Raw genomic sequence first — 23,735 nt, 5'->3', positions numbered from 1 at the left:
CCCTTCAGTCTTGCAGCCATATTTGATCTCGTTTGGTTCCTTCATTGTCTGCGTGGTTTTGCAAATTTTGTTGAACATAATCGATACTCCTACTTGGCATATTGCTCTTTTGTTGTTATCGTAAGCTTTGATACATGTTCTCATGCGTGTTGTCAATATGCACAAGCTTCTTCTCTGCTAAGATCAATTGTGATTGATATTGACCACCTCCCGCCCTACCAGTTCTCGTTGAATGCCCCTGCTCATCTCCCTCCCTCATGACAGGAGTCGAATGAGCATGTCAAACTAGATATTTTTAGACAGTACATTATCACTACCTAGACTAACCCACCTGGTGGCTTGCATTTGAGGATTATCGTTAGTCCTATTTACCTTTCTCGACGGTGGTCTCGTGCCCTACATATCTCCCTAGGGTCCTTCAAAGTTGGTTCTCACCATCTTCGAGCTTACACCGACCATCATATTGATAGAGGAGAGCAGAGTTGTAAGCCATGCACTTTGGATGAGGTCGAGACAGAGACTCACTTTATTTTCCATTGCCCTATCTATTATAAGATCAAAGGGAGATTTTACTGACTGTTTCGGAATTGTTTTTCGCTTTCATATTTCTTCAATTATTGTGATCAGCAGTGTCTTACACTCTATCTTCAAGAGGCCACCCCGCTTTGTGATAGTACTTTACAGTCACTACTTCCTCACTGGCATTCTTCTGCTCACCTCATTACTGCCTTTTGCACACCCATATCTCCTTTGCGTGGTGTGAAAAGGTCGTCTAGCTCTACCAGTTCTTTTGGTCATTCCAAATCTGTCAGACCCCGAACCAGCTTCTTCTACCAGTGACACTCTTCTACGAGATCACAGAGATAGATTAGAGGTTCTATCCATCTACAGTCATCTCCTTCTGTGACTGAATTCTTTTTGCCTAGAGAGGACTCCTAGTCCTTGTCTTTGCCTCTCTCTATATCTTTTCTTCTTGTTTTGTTGTTCGCTTTTCTCGGACACCGTTTGGTGCTCTTGCTGTTGTCAACTTTCATGTTGTAATATTCCAGTTCCATAGACCTTTTAGTGGTCTTTTATTGGACATTAATATTATTATCTTATCTTATCTTTGGTGCTTTCTGACCACAGTGACCTTCAAACAAAGTTTATTGTTTCTGCTATTCTCATTAGTGTATTAAGCATGTTGGCTCCAACGTAGCAACACCTTAGTAAGTGATATTAAAAAGCTCTGCTTAAAGTATATTACATAGCAGAGACTCAATTATTGTATAAGAATAAATATTACAAGCAACTCAAATCAATAATTTACTTTTGAAAACAGGAAAATCTGATATAAAATTTAATATGGTATCAGAGCAGGTCTAAGAGACAATCCTGATCAGACTTATCTATTTAGTACACTCAAATATTCTAAAATTCCATAGCTATCAAAATGGTAAATGGTACGAGACTAGAGAACAGACGCAAAGGTGACTCAAATTTTGTGGGATGGAAATTGCGAATGAGATTAACATTGAAGAAGAGTGGTCTAAAACAATTCATTGAAAAATCTAATCAACCACCAAAGGAGATTTATGAGTTGGATAAATGGGAAAATGATAACACTAGAGCCTTTAAATTAATTGTGGATGGTGCTAAGGATCATCAACTTCCCATCATCACATAGGTAGACACAGTACATGAAATGTTCAAAGCTCTTGAAGAGATGTTTGAGATTAACAATACCACCAGAATTTTCACATGAAGAGATAAACTCTACAACATCAAAATGAATAAAGGAGAGACCATCTCCTCAAATTTTATTAAAAATAACAGAGCTAAGAAATATTGTCACCTCTGTGATGGAAAAGAATTAACCATAATGGCTCTAAAAGGACTCGTAGCATAATGGGAAACTTTTAGACAAGGAGTATGCTCTTGATCCAAGTTTCTTAAACTTGACAAAATTAAAGTTGATTGTATACAAGAAGAAAGCATGTTAATATCCTGAGGGAATGGTGTTACTTCCACAAAAGAGGATATTCAAGTTCTTTCAACTCAAGTAAACAAAAGATGAAGGAAACCAAAACTCAAAGGTAAAAGGAAACACCCAGACTACTCTAAAATGCAATGCTTTAGATGCAATAAATATGGTCACTCGGCAGCAAGATGCCCTCATAGACTCAAGACTAGAGCATCTTTTTACAAAGTCAACAATACTAATAGAAATTCAGAAAATTGTGCCTTTTATTCTGCTCTATCCAGTGAAGAATCACACAAATTAAATACATGGGTAATTGATAGTGAAGCATCTCGTCACATTATTGGTTTTAAAGAACAATTTGATTCAATCAAGAAAGACTATGTTCATGATGTAACCATTGGAGATGACACCAGCTACCCAGTAAAAGGAATGGTACATGTACTATCAATCTTAAATCAGGAATCTCACTTGAACTCACTAAGGTACTCTATGTACCTAGCATATAGAGAAATTTGGTCTCAATATCAGCACTTGAAGACGAAGGATACAGGGTCACATTTATGGAAGGAAAAGTCTTAGCCTGGCCTAAGAACTCTAATATTAAAAATGCCCATAAAATTGGTTCTAGACGTGGATGTCTATACAAATTGAACACATGTTCACCTACAGCACTAATACATGAATCCACCAAAGAAAATGAAATCTAGCATAAGAGACTAGGGCATCTTCATTTTTTAGATTTTTACCTCTTTAGAGAAGATGGTAATGGGATTACCCAAGCTCAAACCTAACCATGAAGTAACTTGTAAAGGTTGTGCTTTAGGAAAGAACATCAAAACCACTTTCCAAAATAGTGAAAGCAAACCCAAAGATGTTTCAAACCTTGTCCACTCTGAATTATGTGGACCTATATTTGTCCCTTCCTTAGGAGGACTTTTTTAGTACATCATCTTTGTTGATGACTACTCCAAGAAAATATGGATCTATTTCCTAAAATGTAAAGAGGTTGTAGAGACTTTGACAACGTTTAAAGAATTCAAAACTCTTGTAGAAATCATGTCAGGAAAGAAAATTAAAACTCTAAGAACTGATAATGGAAAAGAATATATTTCAAAGATCTTTCATAACTATTGTAGAAGTGTTGGGATCAAGATGGAGTTATCAATTCCTTACAATCCTCAACAAAATAGGGTAGCAGAAATTAAAAATAGAACTATAGTTAAAGTTGTAAGAGCCATGATGCATGACTAAAACCTAGAAACTTACCTCTGGGGTGAAGCCTCGAATATTGTTGAATACATTTAGAATAGATGTCCTCATTCGCATCTTGAACATAAGACCCTTGAAGAAGCCTTCTCTAAGAACAAACCTAACTTTAGCCATCTAAGAATATTTGGTGCCATGTTTATATTCACATTCCTAAAGAGAAAAGGACTAAACTAGAACCTTCTAGGAAAAGAGGAATCCTCATAGGATACAATGAAACATCTAAGAAAAGATAATAGTATTACTGTCGAACAAAAGACCACAAAAGGTCTATGGGACTGAAAGTTTATAACAGGAAAACAGCAGAAGCACCAAATGGTCTCAAAGAGAAACAAACAACAAGAATAAGAAGAGGAAAAGAGAAGAGAAGCACAAAGAAATGCCAAGGCAAAGATTAGGAGTCCTTCGTTTTCGAAAAGAAATCCATCACAGAAGGGTAAAACTGTGGGAGGACATGAGCCCTGATCTATCTCTATGAGCTCCTAGAGGAGTGTCGCTGATGGAAGAAAATGTTGCAGGGTCTGACAGATCTGAAATGACCAATACAATTGGATGGCCTTTCAACGCCCTAACGGGAATAAGGGTGAGAAAAAGGCAGTAATGAGTTGATCAGAGGAATTCTAGGAAGGAAGAAGTGACTATAAAGTACTATCACAAAGCAGGGTGGCCTCCTAAAGATAAAGCGCGAGACACCGTTGGTCAATGTAACTAAAGAAAGTTGAAAGAGAAAAATAGTCCAGAATCACACAATAAAATCTTCCTTTGATCTCATAAAAGATAGGGCAACGAAAAATAAAACGAGTCTTTGTCTCGATCTCTGCTAGAGTACAAAGTTGACAGATCCGTTCTATGCTATCAATATGATGGTCGATCTGAGCCCAAAGATGGTGAGAATCAACTTTAAAGGACCCCAAAGAGATATGCAAAGCATGACACCAACGTCAAGATAGGTAACTAGGGCGAACAATAACCCCATCACAGATCTCTAGAAAGTGCTCAGCATAGAAGGCCATCCTCAGACGTAACCCGCCCGAAGGGTTAGTCCAGGTGATGATAATCTATTGTCTGTAGATATCCACTCTGACGTGCTCATTTAACTCTTGACGTGAGGGGAAGAGATGAACAGGGGCATTTAGCGAGAACTGGTATGGAGGCGGTCAATATCAATCCCAATCGAGCTCAACAAAGAGGTTGCCTACGCATACTAGCAATGAGCACGAGGGCTAGTATCAGACCTCGAAGTCGCAACTGAGGAGCAGTACGCCAAGTATGAGTATCTATCCTGTTCTCCAACCGAATCCACAAAACCACGAAGGCGATAAAGGAACCAAATCAAGTCAAATATGGCCACAAGTTTAAAGGGATGAGCACCCAACTCAGCAATAATGATATCATGAGACGTGAACTTGTGACGTCTAATGATACGTTGTAGAAGCAATGTCTGCACCCGTTCGATCAAGGCCAAGTCAAAGACAAGAAGAGAAGGCCCCAAACCACTGAGCCATAAAGAACAGCATAGCAAGAGATCTCATACCCTTACTAACTCTAGACTGAATTGTTGGTCTCATACTAAAGCAGGGTCCAAAAACCTTCACTCCCAAATACATATAAGAAGTAATCTCAATCTCTTGTCCTTAAAAGAAGAAATGAAGATGAGAGGTCTTTAAGCAATTAAAGACCATAATTGGAGTCTTACCCAGGTTAACCACAAGTTGTTGCTGGTCACAAAAGGAAGCCAAACCACCAAGAAGCCTTTGTAAACTCTCAAGAGAAGTAAGAATAACCACATCATCTGCAAACAGAAGAATGGAGGTCAAGACCTGATGTAAGTAGCATACATCACCTAGGAGTGAGGACTTCCTCAAGCTCATCAATATACAAACCAAACGAAGTGGGTGAGAGAGGGCAGCCTTGTTTAACCCCAATGGTGCTATGGGTCGGAACAAAGAAACACTCATGAGTCCTAAATCTACCGACCACAGTTTCATATAATCTCATGATCACAGTTAGTAACATCTTTGAAATCCCAATTATACGAAACCTCTAAAATAGAGCCATCCTAAGGAAATAATCAAAAGCCTTGCGAAATTCAACAAAGCAGTAGTAAACTTTCACCAATCTGTGTCTAGCCTCCTCAATAATAGCTCGGAAACCAGCCTGTCCTCTACCTCTGCAACCTCTCCTATTAAGCTCTCTGGCTAACATAGCATTCAAGGCTCTAGCATAAAGTTTGGCAAACGTGTGTCCGATCATAATGATCCTATAGTTACCACGATCAAAAATAGGTCTTGTCTTGTGAATCGGATAAATCAGATGCCTAGACCAAGAAACAAGAAAACCAGTACAAAACACTCTATTAAAGAGTATAAAGAGATATGAACCAAGAACCACACCACCAAACTTGAACAGTTTAGTCTGGAACCCCTCCTCATCCGTCACTCTGTTGCATCTCATGGATCTGATGGCCTCATAAATGTTAGAAGGGGTGAACAAGTGAAAGTAAGGAGGCGGAATGGGGTGGATAGAAGGCTGCCCAAAAATGTCATAAAGAGTTGTGATGTGAGACGTTAGGGAGCAAAAGTCAAGGATGGAGGGCAGAGGGGAACAACGGGGGAACTAGGTGCGCCAAAAATCCTAGGGGTTATGGATAAGTGTGGAGCATAGGAATTTACACTGAGACACGATAAAAGATCGTTTCTTACAATGAAGAAAACTAAGGTAAGAAGAATGAAGGTGACTAAACGCGGGGGAATGAGCCTCGAAAGAGAAATGCATTGAACGATGGAAGGCTTTGCAGTCAACATCAAACCATGAGTTCATGGGACATGTATTACGACGTTTGCTTCTGAGGGAGAGCGACGTAACGGTGAAGGATGGAAAGGATAGCAGACTTCCAAATGGCTGTAGCAAGTAAATCAAACATGGAGGCCTTGCAAGAATCACTAAAACAAGCAAGATTAGGACTCGCAAGATGATAGGAAAAGAGATCACTATTGCCGTCGAGTAAGCAGAAACAAGCTAGAGGGCAAGTAGTGGGAGGCAAGAGGTGAGGAGGCTAAAGAGGAGGCGACAAGTGAGGAGAAATACGAATACTAAGGAGAGCATGGTCCGCAAGAGGAAGGCATAAGATGATGAAGCTGTAAATGAAGGGAATGAAGGAGGGAGAGGTGAGGGCATAATCAACAACACTAGCACCCACCGGAAGCACGAACCTCCTCTCTACAAACAAATAATCACTGATAACCTATAAACCCCAAAAGAGGATGCACGGGACTCTCGTGAGATTTAGTGATGACAAGTATATCAGTAGACCCCACCACATCATAGAAGAGACCGGGTAATGACCATAAAGAACCATTACCATTCCAACAGTTGACAAGAAGAGAGCATGTGGAGGTCTCCCTCTTGTCCGACTGCTAGCAAGACCATCATTTGATCTTGGGGGCCTAGCTCACTTCCACTAGGGGGTGGGGGGGAAATCTCAAATAAATGCTTTGAGATTCTAATAATTGCCTATTTTCCAACCCGTCTAGCATCCGCCACAACCATGAGCATGTTTCAACTCTACAACCTAAGCCTTTGTGAGATCTTAATCTAGAAAAAATCTTAGTAGGGAGTGAGAACAGCTTCCTCTTTGCTCTGAGGGCATGGCGCCTATTCGAAAAGGTGAGAAACCAAATGAAAAGGATGTCACCATGACCAATCCAACATTTATCCAATATGATGTCGGAGATACCAAGCTAGTCACTAAGAAAAGAACATCCAACGGAGCGAGGGTCTGAAGTGGGAGGGAGGCAAGGGACTCACAAGTGGAGCTCACAAGCACCTCTCACACATTCATCCACAATCTTCCCCAGAACAATCTTATCCAGATTCGATAAAGGAGGGTCTGAAGTGGGAGGAAAACAAGGGACTCGCAAGTTGAGCTCACGAGCACGTCTCACACATTCATCCACAATCTTCCCCTGAACAATCTTGTCTAGATTTGATAAAGGAGCAGTAACGGTTGAGGTATTGCAAAGAGAGGCCCGTGATTTCACTTTCTGTTCAGTTTCTGAAATCAGAGAGGAGTGTTTTGCTGCAATTTCATATTGCTGTACTTTTATTGTATCTAATCCCTCTAGCTGATCGATAATGGATTCCAGATGGGATTTTAAGCCTGCAGTTTCAGAAGTAGTGAAACCTTTGATCTGAGAGGTATTAGATCTAGTGGCATGTTTGAGTTTTACGGTTGTCTTGGTCAATAATAGTACTTGCTCTCTGAGCATTTGATTATCCATTTCGAGATGGTAACCTGGTCACAGAGCCTCTGGTACGTCAAAGGTTGTGATTGTGATGAGCCTGCATCTCCAGTTGCAGTCATCTCCAAACTGTAACCTGAATCTAAGGCACAACAAACCCTCTAGCAAAACAAAACACATAATGACTATTGAGGAGGCCAAACCAATCAATCAATGATGAATGGTAGCCGGAAACCCTTGATCAATGTGAACAATAATCCGAGCAACAAAAGAGACTAGAACAAAAACAAAAACCTCGAACCCCATGTGAGAGAGTTGTTGCAATCAAAAGCACAAGCCTATGTCTGATACAACTCTCACATGAACGAGCTACTACAATAAAGAAACACAAACCCAACAACGTCTGATGCAACTCCTGCATAAACAAGCCACAATAAATCACGAAATGGGGGACGCCCGAGCACAAATGCATGAGAAGATACACCAGTAAACATGTCGCGTGAACAAGGAAGCCCTCGCGGAACCAATAGACACGCAGAGCGAAACAAGAAAAACCCACAACAAACACTTGCAAAAGACAGGAGCACCCACGGCAGTAGAAGAAACACGAGCACTTGCAAAACGCGAACGCCAACGGAAAATGAAAACACACGGACACCAATAGACCATAAACACCTGCAAAAAGCTCTAACGTCGGTCATGAACGTAGTTGTCACGGGAAATGGGAGCATGGGGAAGATCGCAAGGGGAGAGGGGATGGACGCAGGAGGAGAGAGTAGTCATCACGAGAGGAAAAAATTATAGTACATCAAACTAGAGGACGTGCCTCAACCAACCGATAATGTTGAGAAAGGTCAATGGATGAAGAATAACATTAAAGCAAAAAGAAATCCCACCTGAGAAGTCTGACAAGCAGGTGAAGCATATCATATATACATCCGTGGACAATTAAAAAATTGAACTGAGTCAAGATGCAATATTTGACGAAGATACTGTGCACAAAAAATTCAAAGTTGAAAATGACTCAAATGATGAACCCCAAGAAGAGTCAACTTATGAGATTCAGAGGGAGAATCAAATAAAAGAAAATACTCCTTAGAACCTATGGATACAACAGATGTCTCTAAAGAAAACAAGAAGAGACATCCATGGGCCAAAAAGATAAATGAAGAATCTAAAAACATTGCAGCCCCTTCTAGATCTATTAGAGAAAGAAAAAGACCAAATATATTCTCTACCTATATTATACTCATGAGTTAACTCTCAAGTTCTAAACCTTCAAATGTAGAAGCCATGAAATGACAAACTTGGAAAGATGCGATGACTGAGGAAGATAACTCCATTCTTAAGAATGATGTTTGGGATATTGTTCATAGACGCAAAAATAAATAGTCGTATCCTCCAAATGGTTATTTAAAAGCAAACATGCCTCAGACGGAAGCATAGACAAACACAAAGCTAGATTTGTTGCAAGGGGTTTCTCTAAAAAGGAAGGCATTGACTATGAAGAAACTTTGGATCCAATTGTCAAATATACCTCAGTTATAACAGCAATAGCTATTGCTACTAGTAAAAGACAGAAGATACATCAAATGGATGTTAAGACTACATTTTTTGAATGGAGTAATAGAAGAAGAAGGTTACCTCAAGCAAACTAAAGGATTTGTGGTACATAAAAAGCAATCACATGTGTGCAAATTAAAGAAGGCCTTGTATGGTCTAAAACAATCTCCCTGAGCTTGGTGTGAACAGATAATTCATCACTTAACCAAACTTGGTTTCTCCAAAAACGATAAGACTTAACCTATATTTCAAAATACAACAAGGTGATGTGTTGATTCTAGTACTATATGTTGATGACTTATTGATTACAGGAGAAGATCACCTAATTGCCGAGTGTAAACAAGATCTAGCATCCAAATTTGATATGAAGAATCTTCGATTACTACACTACTTTATGGGACTAGAGGCTTGGCAACATACTAATGAGATCATTCTAAGTCAAGGACAATTTATACTAGACATACTAAAATGATTTGGAATGATGGAAAACAAACCTATGAAAACTCCCATGGAAACAAATTTATAGAAACTAAAAGAAACAACCAAACATTCTTGAAATGTTGGTCCTACTCTCTACTGACAAATTATTGGGTCCTTAATGTATATAGTGAATACAAAGCCTGATATCTGTTATGCAGTAAATGCACTAAGGTCAGTTATGTGTGAACCCAAACAAGTTCATTTAGCAACAGCAAAACATATTCTCAGATATCTTCGTGGAACAATTGAATATGGCTTAAGATACAAAAATGTTGAACTAAGTCTAACTAGTTATACAGACTCTGATTGGCCAGGAAATTCTTTAGATCAAAAGAGTACTTCAGGATGTTGTTTTACCTTGGGTCAGCAATGATATCGTGGTTCAATAGGAAGCAATCATCAGTAGCCCAGAGCTCTACTAAAGCAGAATATATTGCAACATCAATGGGAGCTCGAGAAGCCGTATGGTTGAGAAAGCTTCTAGTTGGACTGTTTGAAAAGCCACTAGCACCCATGACAATCTACTGTGACAGCCAAAGCTGCATCAAACTCTCTCTGAATCCAGTGTTTCATAACAGATCAAAACACCCTGAGATACCATATCACTACATAAGAGACATATGTGAAAAGAATGTGGTTGAGTTGAAATATATCAGTACTAAGAATCAAACTGCAGACATCCTTTTCAAACCACATGCTAAAACAAAGGTGGAACACTTTCGTAGAGAACTTGGTATAATTGTAATTTCTGAAAATGAGTCTCAGGAAAATTGATTATTGTACTGTGTTATTTTTTCAATGAATGTTATAATTATATGAGACCTATATGCATCATGAGAAAGTGACAACTTTCAAATGATCATTGCTTATATCTGCAGAAGTTACTAGAAGGTGAAGATCTTACAATAACTTAAAATCATGATATACATTTTGTGTTAATGTTAAAACAAGTCATGAGAAACTATATCTTGTGTTTCATAACAAATCAAAACACATTGAGAATCTGAGATACCATATCACTACATATGAGACATTTGTGAGAAGAATGTGGTTGAGTTGAAATATATCAGTACTGACCAAACCACTTGCTAAAACAAAGGTGGAATGCTTTCATAGAGAACTTGGTATGATTGTAATTTCTGAGAAAGAGTCTCAGAAATATTGACTATTGTACTATGTATTTTTTTCAATGAATGTTATGTTATTATTATATGAGACGTGTGCATCATGAGAAAGTGACAACTTTCAAATGATCATCACTTGTATTTGAAGAAGTTATTGGAAGGTGACGATCTTACAATAAGTTAAAATCATGATATCTATTTTCTGTAAATGTTGAAACAAGTCATGAGAGACTATATCTTGCACTCCAGCAACTAAGTGTTAGATGTCATTCACTTGACCATCTATGAGTTGTTTGTATAGATATATGATAGGTATTTGGTAAATATCATGTGTTGATATTCTGATATGCCATTACTTTATTGAGTACTTGGTGAATGTCATATTAATATTTTGATAGGCCATTGCTCAGAGTATTTGGTGAATATTATATTTTGATATACAGATACGCCAATACTCACGATATCAAATGTGATATCAAAATGATTGAAATCTTCTGATCAAAGATTTCCTTGTGTGGCATTGTTAATATTGCCAATGGCGTAAAATTTACTCGTGTGTTTATCCTTCTAAATGAAGAGGGAGTGTTAATTTTACAGTTCTGTCAGGTGAAAATAAATAGATACAAATGATCTTTTATTCTCAATATATTATTATTATAAAATATAATTTGATTGTAATATATATATATATATAATCATACCTAATAAATTAAATGTTCAATATAATAATAATATTCTGACTGACTATTGTTCTGACCAAATATCACATTGTTTTGACCAACAAACTTGAAGCATGGTCATAAGAGATTAACATATTAAATGAAGGTCTGTTAGTATGGACATGGACAATCACAACCCAATGGGATGTGACTCCACGTTGGAGTCACCCCATCAGGTGGTGACTCTGTCACGTACTTATGTGAGCACTGTCAAAGAATACACGTCGAAATCCAACACATATTACCAGTCTTCTTCAGTGCTTTCTGACCATGGTGACCTCCAAACAAAGTTTATTGTTTCTGGTATTCTGATCAGCATATGATGCACATTGACTCCAGCGTAGCAATACCTTAATAAGTGATATTAAGAGCCTCTGCTTAAACTATATTACATAGCAGAGATTCAATTATTGTATCAGAATAAATGTTGAATTAAATTTTACAAGGAACTCTAATCAATAATTTACTTCTGAAAATAGATAAACCTGATATAAAAACTAATATAAACTGCACAAGAAATAAAGATATATAAATAAGGATCATAAATGCCAAGCATGATTGGTGAAAACCCTATGTTTACAAACTTTGGAGTTATAGATTTAATTAGCCTCTACTGCAACATAAACAACTAAATCATGTGATATAGCAATTCAAAATCAGATCAGTTGTCAAAAATGATATCATGTAACAACAAAAAACGTTATAGCATACATCTTTCAAGATATAAACTGTCATCTAACCAATGATATTATTCAGGTGACTTACAATTCAAGATCTACATAAAACAATTCGTAAAGAGCTGAACCACCCTCTTTAAGTACCCACAATCCATCAGAAGATAACCTCATGTCAATAACATTGCCCTGTCAAAACAAGTGAGTCCATCAAAAGAAGTCAATATATTGAACCAAATATGGTGGAACTTAGACATAAAATTTCTACACAAAATAGTTAACTCTTTCATCAACCTTCAGAAGACCAATCAAATAAACATTTCAATATAAGATGTGGGAAATACTAGAAGAGAATTAAAGCCTTGAAAGAACCAACACAGATTAAAAAGAAAGCTCAAGAATTTCCATCACCTGCTCCAAAGGTATAATCTGTTGCTGCACAGATTGACCACCTCGGGCCCCAATATCACTAGAAAAAAGATTCAATTTGCATAGAACAACCTTCTCTAAATTGGCTTCCTTCAGAAATATTTCGATACACCAGTTAGAAGAGAAATAATATTTTCAAATGTTTATAAATGTCCTGAACATCCTAGACTTGACAAAGAGTTTACTATTATATAAAGACTAAAAGCGGTCTAAACAAAACTGAAGACATTGAAGAAATATTTGAAACGAAGTTCTTTTACTGCTCTGCTACATGAAAGAATGCTTAATACAGACCGCATAACATAAAGATGACATCAATGGTTCTGAAAAAAATTGGTTGCTAATTACAACTCCAGAAAAAAATCATTAGTGATCAGATTAGCAAATAACTTAATAAGGTACAAAGATCTTCTGAAACACAACCATTTAAGAATTATAATCTTTAAATATATTTATTCTATCCTTTATCTAAATCTCAATTAGAAGAAATGTCATACCGATAAGCTTTTGTATAGAACTATCATTGATACAGTTGTTCCATTATCATCGTTCTCCCCAGTATATAGCATACTTGGCCTGAAACCTGTGACAGATATATCATTAAACTGCCTCAAAAAATTAAATCCTGCATAACAAGTTCTCAACCCAACTAAACTTACTCTTTCTTTCAAACAAGATATGTTAATCTGGTGACGTTTAAAACAACAAAGACATTGCAATAAAGATTGTTCAATACAAAAGACAAGGGACTAAGCAGGTCTATCCGTCCCAAATATTATAGCTTGTTTACTGCTATATATGATAAATTAATTACATGAATCAACAAGAAACATGGCAATGGATAACAGATACAGCAGTAAAATATATTTTTATTTGCACATCAAATTACTACAAAGAAGAAGACCAGAGATGATCAGTCAAGGACTATAGTCAATCAGCCTACATCATACCCTTTGCTTCACAATACACAATATATTTATAGGAACCAGCAGTTTGCATGAGGAACATAACTGTCAACCAACCGATGCTTATAACCACACAAAGCCAACAATTAATACATAGTGGCTAACCAATATTATCACATAACAATAAAATTATCGTACACTAACTACATCATCCACCCCAAAAGAAAAAGCCATCCTCCAAACCATCATTGAGAAACACAAACTTGCCTTGGCCTCAACAAACCAAAAAATTGGACTCAGACTCGGACTCAAAAAAGACTTGGTAAAGGACTTGGCAAAAGAAAAGAAAAACATAATTTTAAATGAAACAAAGACCTAGATGTATTTTGTTGATTTAACGAATGTTGATTTTTCAACTTCTCCACGCCCTAAAACCCTATTATGACCCAGAGCAAACAACAAATGAATGAAAAAGTTTTTAAAACAACATTACAAGACTCGACGTGTTAACTGGGTGATGCAAGTCCATGTTGTAGAATCACAAGTCTAAAGGTAGTGACTTGCCTAACTGGTCTCATGAGTCAATGTCAAGTCAACTTGACTCACAAGTCCATGGTAAGTCGACTCGGCTCACAAGTCCAAATGGGCGTGTGGCGAATCCTGTGATTTTTTAAACTATGCATCAAATGCAAGAAAACATCAAGTAACACAAGGGAAGATGAATAACCATAGTTCCATGGAGTTCCCTAACGTACCAAAGTAAGAACATGGGACGTATTTCAGTGACTAATAAATGAATGGCTTAAATTTGGGCATCATGAGGGGATTGTAGAGGGTACCGATGATGAAATGGTGGAGGCAAGGCAAATATAAAAATTGAGAATAAAAAAGATCTTCATTGTGAGTGACCCATGAAAGGAAAGCTTATTTTTTGAAGTTAAAGGTTGCAGCTAGTATGTAATCACATGAACTATATAGCACGTGATCTGGCAACATCCAGACAAAGGTGGCAAAGGTCATGGTTATTTGGGGGGAGGGGATGATGTTTAACACCAATTTTGTTGAATTGTGTCCCAAACGACATAACATTGATTGGGGCAACCTACTTGCTATTAGGTTGATGTCATACAATGGGCACTTGTACGATGTGAGGGCAGTAAGTATCGTATTCAGTGTAATTATGTCAAGAGGATGGTTGTTGTCGTATGGTGGAGCAAGTGATCAATCATACAATGTAAAGATGGGGTTGTTGTACATGCAAATTGAGGTGACTACCAAGCAAATGGTAGCATATGATGAGGTCCAACTCATAAGGTGAGATTGTAGGTCATACAATGAGGTTCCAGTGTCCAAGCCATACAATCCATGGACAAATTTGACTTGTGGTAAAAACGAAGGACATCATGCTAAATTCAGTTGTAAAACCCAAGCCAAGGATTGTTGTAAATTGGAATGAGGAGAGTGTCATATGTTCGAGGCTCGAACATATGACGATGAGTATCTTGTGATCACCAGAATCAATAAATTTTTTCTTTGATGGTGCTATATGATATGAGGAATGATTAGCCTTTTATCATAACTTATTTCTTTGAACCAAGGCAACTTTATTTAGTGCGATATGATATGAGGAATGATTGGCTGCTTATTGTAACTTATTTCTTTGAACCAAGGCAACTTTACTTCTTCCCAATTTACAATAGAGGAAGAGGATCACATAATGTGTGAAGTAAACTAATGCCATTGTGCGACTTGATAACATGAGTGTGCTTCATGATTGTCCCTCTTATAAATTTTATTAGGGTTCAATTTTTATAGTTTTATTAGAATCTTCCCTTATTTTCTATCTTTTCCTTGTTTTGTAAATTTTCACTAAAGTTGACTTCCCTTGACAATTATTTGTACATTTCACATTAAATATTTTGTTCTTTGTGTTATCAAATCTATCATATGTAATTTAACATGTTTTCATTAGCTGCTCTTCACAGAGTGTTGTAGCTTCAAGAAAATTACACATTAACAAAAGTACCCCATAGTGCCCCATTTGCCAGTAAGCCACAAAGAGAATTAATTTTATAATCTAAGCATCACTTTAATTCCAAAATTCCTTTAACATTCAATTCCCTCAAAACTTGACTCCATCCATTCTTTTTTGTACATTTGACGATTCCAAAGAAACTACTTCTGACTAGTGGCTTGGTTTTTTCGATAAATCACATACTTTTGAACTCCAATTTGCAAAGCAGATTGTGTTCATATTTTCAATTGTTAAAGTTAGCTACTACTAGTCATCCTCTCCGAAATAATATACAATATGCTTTCTTCTAGATTGGAATGACCAAACAATTCAAGAGTTGTTGGGGTTTTAATCATTAACTTCTACACGATCAATGTCCCCAACAACTTGATTATGTGCTAGTTGCCACCTAATAATTGGAATGTGGATAGCTAAAGAGTTGGCTTCTCAACGAACTTTCATGTATCTTCCAGTAGTACGCTAACAGTTGATCCTCCATCAACAATGGTATTTATCAAATTTTTCCCCATGATCTTTGCTAGTTCCCAAAATCGCAGATAGGAAATCTAAGAGCATGCCACTTCTCGGATAGGATTCCACAATCAATTGTGGCCAACAAACAAGAATCACCTTGATTCCCCTGCACTTCAAGCTTCACTACACCTAGGCGGGTAAACATTCTCCTCGAACCTGATCACTTGGTTCAGAGCTTTTCTAAAGCGAATTTAAGCTTTGGAGAGTTCTTCGGTTGACAAAGTCCTTGAACTCAATTAAAATGAAACTAAATATTGAGTGTTTGAATTGAATGAATTGTATAAGATTTTAATAATGTATTTGAGGTTTGTAAGAAGGAAGTTATATATTTTCTGACTTCAAATATAAATTCAATACTTCAATGATAAAGAGACCAGTGCTTTAGCTTATTCAGACAACAGAATCAACTACAATGAAGATTATAACGTACAACTTTATAATGTTCTAAGCACATACACTATACACAGTTTAATAATCAAGAGACGATGGTTCAAATATATATACGCAATTTTATAGAAGTCCAGATTGTGTTTTAACTCATAAGGTCATGGAGACAAAGTGAACACAGCTTTGGAAACAATTAAATATTCCACAATATCTAGGATGATCGAGTTTTAAATGCCATAGATGACCTCGTCCACTTATCTAACCAAAATTGTTTACTGAATTTAAGAAAGTAATTATAAAGGATGAATCAACTACAATTTAATTTTATATGCCTTTAATAACAAAAATAAACAAAGGACATTTTATTTTATTATTCAAATAATATATTTGAATTTACATTACAAAGTCATATTATGTAAAGTTTTTGCAAATTTTGTATGAATCATACTGAGATACTGCCCTTTAGTATTGTTGAAGATGAACCTTAATATATCGATCTGTATATGAAGTGTAATAAGAAGTATTATAGCTATTCTGAATTTCCAATGTTTTGTAACTTGCTAGTAAATCGCATTAGGTAGTGTTATAGAGAAACAAACTTTTAATGTATCTTTTTTGTGTTCTATATCCTCACACTTATATTTATAAGGTATCCAAAGGGCATGTCCCTTCAAGGGACATGACCCTATCCAAGTCGGCCCTTAATTGTCTTTCCAAAATCAGCGCCTATCTAGGAATAGACTTAGTAATTAACTAAGTTGTTCAAGATTAAACTTAAACAACATTACCAAGTGAGACGTCGATCATGACTGAAGACTAACAATTATATTTAGGCCCTTTATTACAAAGGTATATTATGCACGATCAAATATGTATGATCTGTATCATCAAACCAGGATGATTTTGAAGTCATAGAATTAACACTCCCTCTCAGCATGATAATCATACTAAGAGATAACATATCTAGCATCATCGATGAAAGATGAATAAGCATAGATTGATACTCTATATCTATCTGAATCTTTTAAGCATGTGGTATCATTACAACACATGATACTATGTGATATTTCTATACCTGTGATATGACTTATCACTGATACTAGTGATAACAATATTGCAAAGAATACAATATACAAGATAAAATCCGGAGAATACTTAAATTCTTCATTTATCCAAGTTGTGACTCATAGGTACCAACATTCCTATATCACAACATGATCCTGAGTTAAGATCTACCAGAACACAGGATAAACTTTGGAGAATAATAAAGTTCTTCCTTTATTCAAGTTGTGACTCATAGACATAAGAATGTCCACATCACAATGTGATCTCGAACTCATCTAGATCTAATAGTAGATCTCTACTGTTTAGCACATTATCTAAGAGATCGTCATCTCTCATTATGTCTTGTATACAAGAGTTCATTATCTCAGAGATCGTCACCTCTTAGATACTGAATACAAATGGTGGAGCCCATAACAATCAATAGCCTGACAATAAAATTATTTTAATAATAATTTAAAGAATACAAATGTATTACAATTCAACCATACTAAGTCTCTTCCTGAAGTGAGCTATCTTCACTTGAGAGAGAGCTTAGGTAAGAATATTTGTTGTCTAAACTGCAATGCAAATGTATTCTAATTTTATAATATTCCTATCTACCATATCTCGTACATAATGGTAAGGAATTTCAATATGTTTGGACCTGTCATTAAAAATTGGATTCACAGAAAGCTTGATGGAACTTTGATTATCACAATGGATAATCGTAGAATTCATGGCTTGACTAAATAATCCCACAAGTAACTTTCTAAGCCAAACTGCTTCCCAAGAGGCCATTGTTGTGGCAATGTATTCAGCTTCTGTGGAACTTTCAGCTAGTAATGACTGCTTTTTGCATATCCATGATATCATCGCTGAGCCTAAACTGAAAGAGCATCCTGAAGTGTTTTTCCTATTAGTAGCAATCTCCTTTGGCTTACACATAAACTGACTTAAGGCATTAACAACATCGCAAATATCAGGTCTTATGTTTACCAAGTACATAACATACCCAATCATTTGCCTGTACAGAGTACAATCTATGGAAGGTGATTTTGTTGTTGCTTCCTTAAGTTTATGTAGATTAGTATCCATTGGAGAAGACAAGCCTGCAATTCCACATTCCAAATCTCTTCAAGATGTCTAATGCATACTTTCCCTGATTAAGTATGATGTTATCAGAATTCTGCCATACTTCCAATCCTAGGAAGTAATGAAGGAGTCCTAAATCTTTCATTTCAAATTCTCTGATTAGATCTTTCTTGCATTGATCTATAAGATGATCATCACCTATTATTAGTAAATCATCAACATATAGTATCAATATTATCATATCATCTTTATCCGTTTTGTAATAGAGATTTGGATCAACTTCATTCTTTGAGAATCCTAAGCTGGTGACATACGTATCAATTCATTCATACAAGGCCCTTGGAGCCTGTTTAAGCCCATTGAGAGCTTTCTTGAGCCTGCAAACAAAAACTTTAGAGTTATGAGTTTCAAATCCTTCAGGTTGCTCCAAATATACCTCTTCTGTAAATTTTCCATTCAGAAATGTTGTTTTAACATTTATCTGATGTACTTTCCATCCCTTCAATGGTAGAATAGCTAGGACTACTCTTACAGAGGTGTATCTAGAAACAGAAGCAAAAGTTTCTTCATAATCAATTCCCTATTCCTGAGAGAATCCCCTGGCTACAAATTTGGCTTTATATTTTTCAATGCTACCATCAACAACATGATTGATTTTAAATATCCACCTAGAAGTAACAACAGATTTTCCTTCAAGTCTTGGAACAATTTCCCAAACATCATTCTTCACAATAGATTGGTACTCTTTCGTCATGGCATCCTTTGTAATGTTCCATTTCAGATTTTTAACCGAGGGAAGACAAAATCGAAATGGTCGTACAATGCAAGAAGGGTTGTACATGTAGCACACCAAGTCGGAAGGGAAGTGGCAGAGGTTGTACAATGTATGGGGAAGTTTGTACATTGAGTTCCAAATGTTGTATGGACTGTAACTAAGTGATGGCAGTACGGTGTATGGACGTCCGTACGATGTGCGGCAGATGTAGTAAGGGATGCAGCCAAGTGATGGCCATACGGTGGGTGCCGAGAAGTATGAACAGTACAGTGGAGGGGTGCTACTCTGGACGTACGGTATAGTGTCATACAATAGGAAAGGAGTGTCATACCGAGGCTAGAGAGAGTTGTACGGTTGCTGGGAGTGAGTAGAGAGGTCGTCGTACAATGAAGACAGGGAGTTGGCCATAGGGGATGGTGAATGTGCCTATGTACGGAGATTTCAGCTAAGCCACAGCGTCGGATGATGTGCAGATAAAAGAGAAAAATCCTGTAACCAAACTTATAGATCTAAATTTGTGAAGTGAATCCAAACAATAATAGAGATTTCAACACTAACAACCTTCAATTAATAATTGTCAAAAGATGTTGCTCCGACTTGCCAGGTCCAAGCCAAGTATTACATGCAATGGAATAGGGTGAGGGTTGAATCCCACCGAAACCGAATAAGCCAAGTAAGGAAGATCTTTCACTTCCAAAATGGCGAATAGCAGAGAACCCCCAACAGGAATTCGCAGTACAGAAAATAATCCAAATCACATGATTAAAAACTTCCTACAAGTTGTGCCTAAATACCCGTCGGGAAACTTTCCGAGGGTGTACAAAGATAGCCGACGGCAACACAAACTATGAAAACAAAAACAAAAAAGGGTCTGAGATACATTAAATCAATCAGCCCGTTACAATAGCTTGATAAATGATTTATTTTATAACGGGAACATTACAATCCTCCCGTCCCAAATTTTGCTTGTCCTAAAGCAAATGTAATGTCGGGTGTTGGAGAACGTGCTCGCGCTCCCATGTCGCATCATCTAATGGCAAGTGTTTCCAATGCACCAAATATTCCTTCACAGTGTAGTTTCGCCGAGTCTTCTCACGAACTTCGATGATCTCAGTCGATTCCAATATGAGCTTGCCTTCTCCATTGAGTGGTGGAAGGTCTGTGGCTACCGTGACATTTTGCCCTTCGGCCTTCTTCAAGCATAAAACATGAAAGATGTTATGAATACGGCTTCCCTCCGGAAGTTTCAACTTGTAAGCAACTTCACCGATGCAATGGATGATGCGATGGGGACCATAAAACTGTTGCTTCAATTTTTCTTTTCCCTTCTCCTTCAATGAAGATTGTCGATATGGCTGGAGCCTGAGATAAACCAAGACTCCTACTTCGAAACTCCTCTCCATTTGGTGTTTGTCAGTGTACATCTCTTGTTGATTCTGTGCCCATTGCAAGTTTTCCTTCAAGTGTCGTAGGATGTCCTGTCCCTCCCGAAGCCAATCCTTCGCCCTCGGTGTCCGGCTGTCTCCCAATACTGTGTCAAGGAAGGATAGGGATTTGTACCCATACAAAGCTTTGAATGGTGCCATCCCGATTGACATGTGATACGTGGTATTGTAACAATATTCTCTCGAGTGTATCCACTTGACTCACGCCCGTTGTTGTGCCGAGACATAGTTTCAAAGGTAACCTTCGAGCCACTTGTTCACAATCTCCGTTTGTCTGTCTATCTGAGGGTGGTAACTAGTACTTGGTGACAATTCTGTCCCTACCAATCAAAACAATTTTGTCAAGAAGATACTAATGAACCACCCGTCCCGATCAGTGACAATGTTTTGGGGTAACCCATGCAAACAAAAGACTTCTCTAAAGAACAGTTCGGTAACTTGTGCGGCCTGAAAATCTAAGGGGATGGCGAAGAAATGTGCGTACTTTGTCAATCTGTCAACCACCACAAAAATACAATCCTTTCCATTCACCTTGGGAAGCCCTATTATAAAATCCATCGAGATACTTTCCCACTTATGTTCTGGAATTGGCAAAGGTTCCAGTAACCCGATAGGTGGAGTATGTTTGGATTTGTTTTGCTGGCAGACCGCACACTCCCTTACATACTGCAACACATCCCCTGTGAGTCTTTTCCATGAAAACCTCTCCCACAGACTTCTGTAAATTTTGAGGAAACCCGGATGTCCTGCCAAGGGTGAGTCGTGTACTTCCTTTAAGATTTTTTGCTTTAATTTGGATTCCAGCAGCAAAAATATCCAATTCTTATAGTAGATGGTGTCATCCACCACTCTATATCGATCATCCTGGGTGTTGTCATCCATTAGTCACAAGCAAATGTGTTTTTGGAGTATTCTACCAACAGATGTGCCTTCCAGTCAACTGAAATCCGGTTTAGTGAACAGATTGCAGGTTTCCTGGACAAGGCATCTGCAACCACATTGTTCTTCCCTTTCCCATATTCAATGTCAAAATCAAAAGTTAGAACTTTGCTTACCCATTGTTGTTGCCTTCTTTTCAAGTCCCGTTGCTCCAGAAAATATCTCAAACTGTTGTGTTTTGTACGGACGACAAACTTAGCACCCACCAGATATTGCCAAAACTTGGTTAGTTCATGTACGATGGCCAACATTTCTTTGTCGTAGATGGAATATAAGTGTTCCAATTGTGTAAGCTTCCTGCTCTCATAAGTTATGGGGTGTCTATCCTGCATCAGTACCGCACCAATGCCTTCTCCAGACACATCACACCCCAGAATGAACGATCGAGTGAAATCAAGTAATGCAAGTACCGGACAAGTGCTTATTGCCTCTTTCAATTTATCAAAAGTGAGTTGTGACTTTTCATTCCACTGGGAAGACCCCTTCTTTGTCAAATCCATTAAGGTGCACTGAGCTGAGTGAAACCCTTCACGAACCTCCAGTTATAACTGCACAGTCCGAAAAATCCTCGCAAATCCGTGAGTAATTTTGGGAGAGGCCAATCAAGGATAGCCTGAATCTTCTCCTGGTGTACTTGAACTCCGTATTTACTGACAACATGCCCCAGGTACAATATTTCTGTCATATCGAATTCCCACTCGGATTGCTTGGCGAACAAGGACTACTCCTCCATGATACTTTGGACTTCATTCAGATGCTTCAGGTGCTCTTCCCATGTCTTGCTATAAATAAGATCATCAAAAAATACCAATAAGTACTTATGCAATTTTTTGTTGAAAATGGGGTTCATGCATGGCTGGAATGTAGCAAGTGCATTTGTCAATCCGGACGGTATGACCAGAAACTCATAATGTCCGTATTGACAACAAAAGGCCGTCTTTTCTACATCTTCCTCCATCATGTGGATCTGATGGTATCTAGAACGGAGATCTATTTTCGAAAAATAGACTACGCCATGCAATTTATCCAGTAACTCATCTATCCTTGGAATGGGATATCTATTCTTTATTGTTTTTTTTTTCAAGGTATGGTAGTCCACACACGTGCATCGTCCCGTTCTTTTTGAACAACACCATCGATGATGTGAAAGAGCTAGAACTAGGACGAATCCATCCTTTCTCTAGCAATACCCGAATTATCTTTTCAATCTCATCTTTCAATTTCTTGGGGTGGCAGTACGGTGTGCTTATAACCAGCTTGGCTCCTGCTTCCAACTCGATAGTATGTTCAAACCCTCGATGAGGCAGTATGCCAAGAGGAATGTCAATGAAAACTTTATCATGTTTACTCAAAATATCCTGGAGTTCATCATCCTATGGAGGTGTTCGTTGTCCTTTTATAGGTTCCATCGAGATTAAACAATATGAAACCCACGCAACGTCACCATGCCGAAAGATTGCCTCCATCCGGTGCGCTGAAACTTCCTTCGGACCCTCATTTTCCATTCTGCAGAGAACAACCTTCTTTTCATCGACAACAAAAGTGAAATCCATCCGTTTGAAGCTCTGAGTGTATTCATCAAGTGTCTCCATCCACTGTATGCCCAAAATAACCTCTATGTCATCAAGGTCCACTATAAAGAAATCATCAGTTACTATGTGATTCACCATTGTTATAATTAGCTGAGGAACAAGATGTGTGCAAGGCAGAAGAGATCCTCCGGCAACCTTAACCTGAATTCTGACGTGTCTCTGTAGGTAGACCCCTTCAATTCACCAAAGATGAGTTTATGAAATTTAGAGTAGCTCCGCTATCTAGCATCACTGTAACCCATTGTCCTTGGAGGGTTCCCCATACATGAAAAATTGTGCTTCTCGAGTTACCGGCTAGGACAATGGTTCCTCTACACCATACCAAAGCTACAATTTTTTTCGTATGGTTTAAACTAACCATGCTGGTACCATCGTGAGGTTGGTTGTCTTTGGTAGGCATTTCTTACTGTTTGTCCTCATCATTGGACACGACCTCAATGTAATGGATCATCCCTTTTCCGAGGCATCTGTGGCCAGGCTCCAAAGGTCCCTTGCAAGTGAAACATAGTTTCTTCCTTCGGAGTTCCTGTCTGGTAGCTTTGCCCAACG

General features: G+C 37.8%; 1 protein-coding gene across 2 annotated transcripts in view; it reads right to left on the bottom strand.

Moving 5' to 3' along the window:
• Nucleotides 1–23,735, bottom strand: part of LOC149570612 (nuclear pore complex protein NUP160-like) — a 278,470-nt gene that overhangs the window by 149,159 nt on the left and 105,576 nt on the right. For both annotated transcript variants that reach the window (XM_089823186.1, XM_089823185.1), the window contains exons 6-8: nt 12,957–13,042; nt 12,442–12,549; nt 12,122–12,219 (exon numbers count right to left, since the gene is read on the bottom strand). In XM_089823186.1, the coding sequence (XP_089679312.1) occupies nt 12,122–12,219; nt 12,442–12,549; nt 12,957–13,042 (292 nt within the window). The remainder of the gene's footprint in view (nt 1–12,121; nt 12,220–12,441; nt 12,550–12,956; nt 13,043–23,735) is intronic.

The sequence above is a fragment of the Cupressus sempervirens genome, chromosome 3 (assembly GCF_028749045.1).
Source record: "Cupressus sempervirens isolate cs-2001-9-10 chromosome 3, ASM2874904v1, whole genome shotgun sequence".
NCBI classification, from domain to species: domain Eukaryota; kingdom Viridiplantae; phylum Streptophyta; class Pinopsida; order Cupressales; family Cupressaceae; genus Cupressus; species Cupressus sempervirens.
The sequence above is the reverse complement of the archived record's forward strand: the minus strand, read 5'-3'. Positions and strand labels throughout refer to the sequence as shown.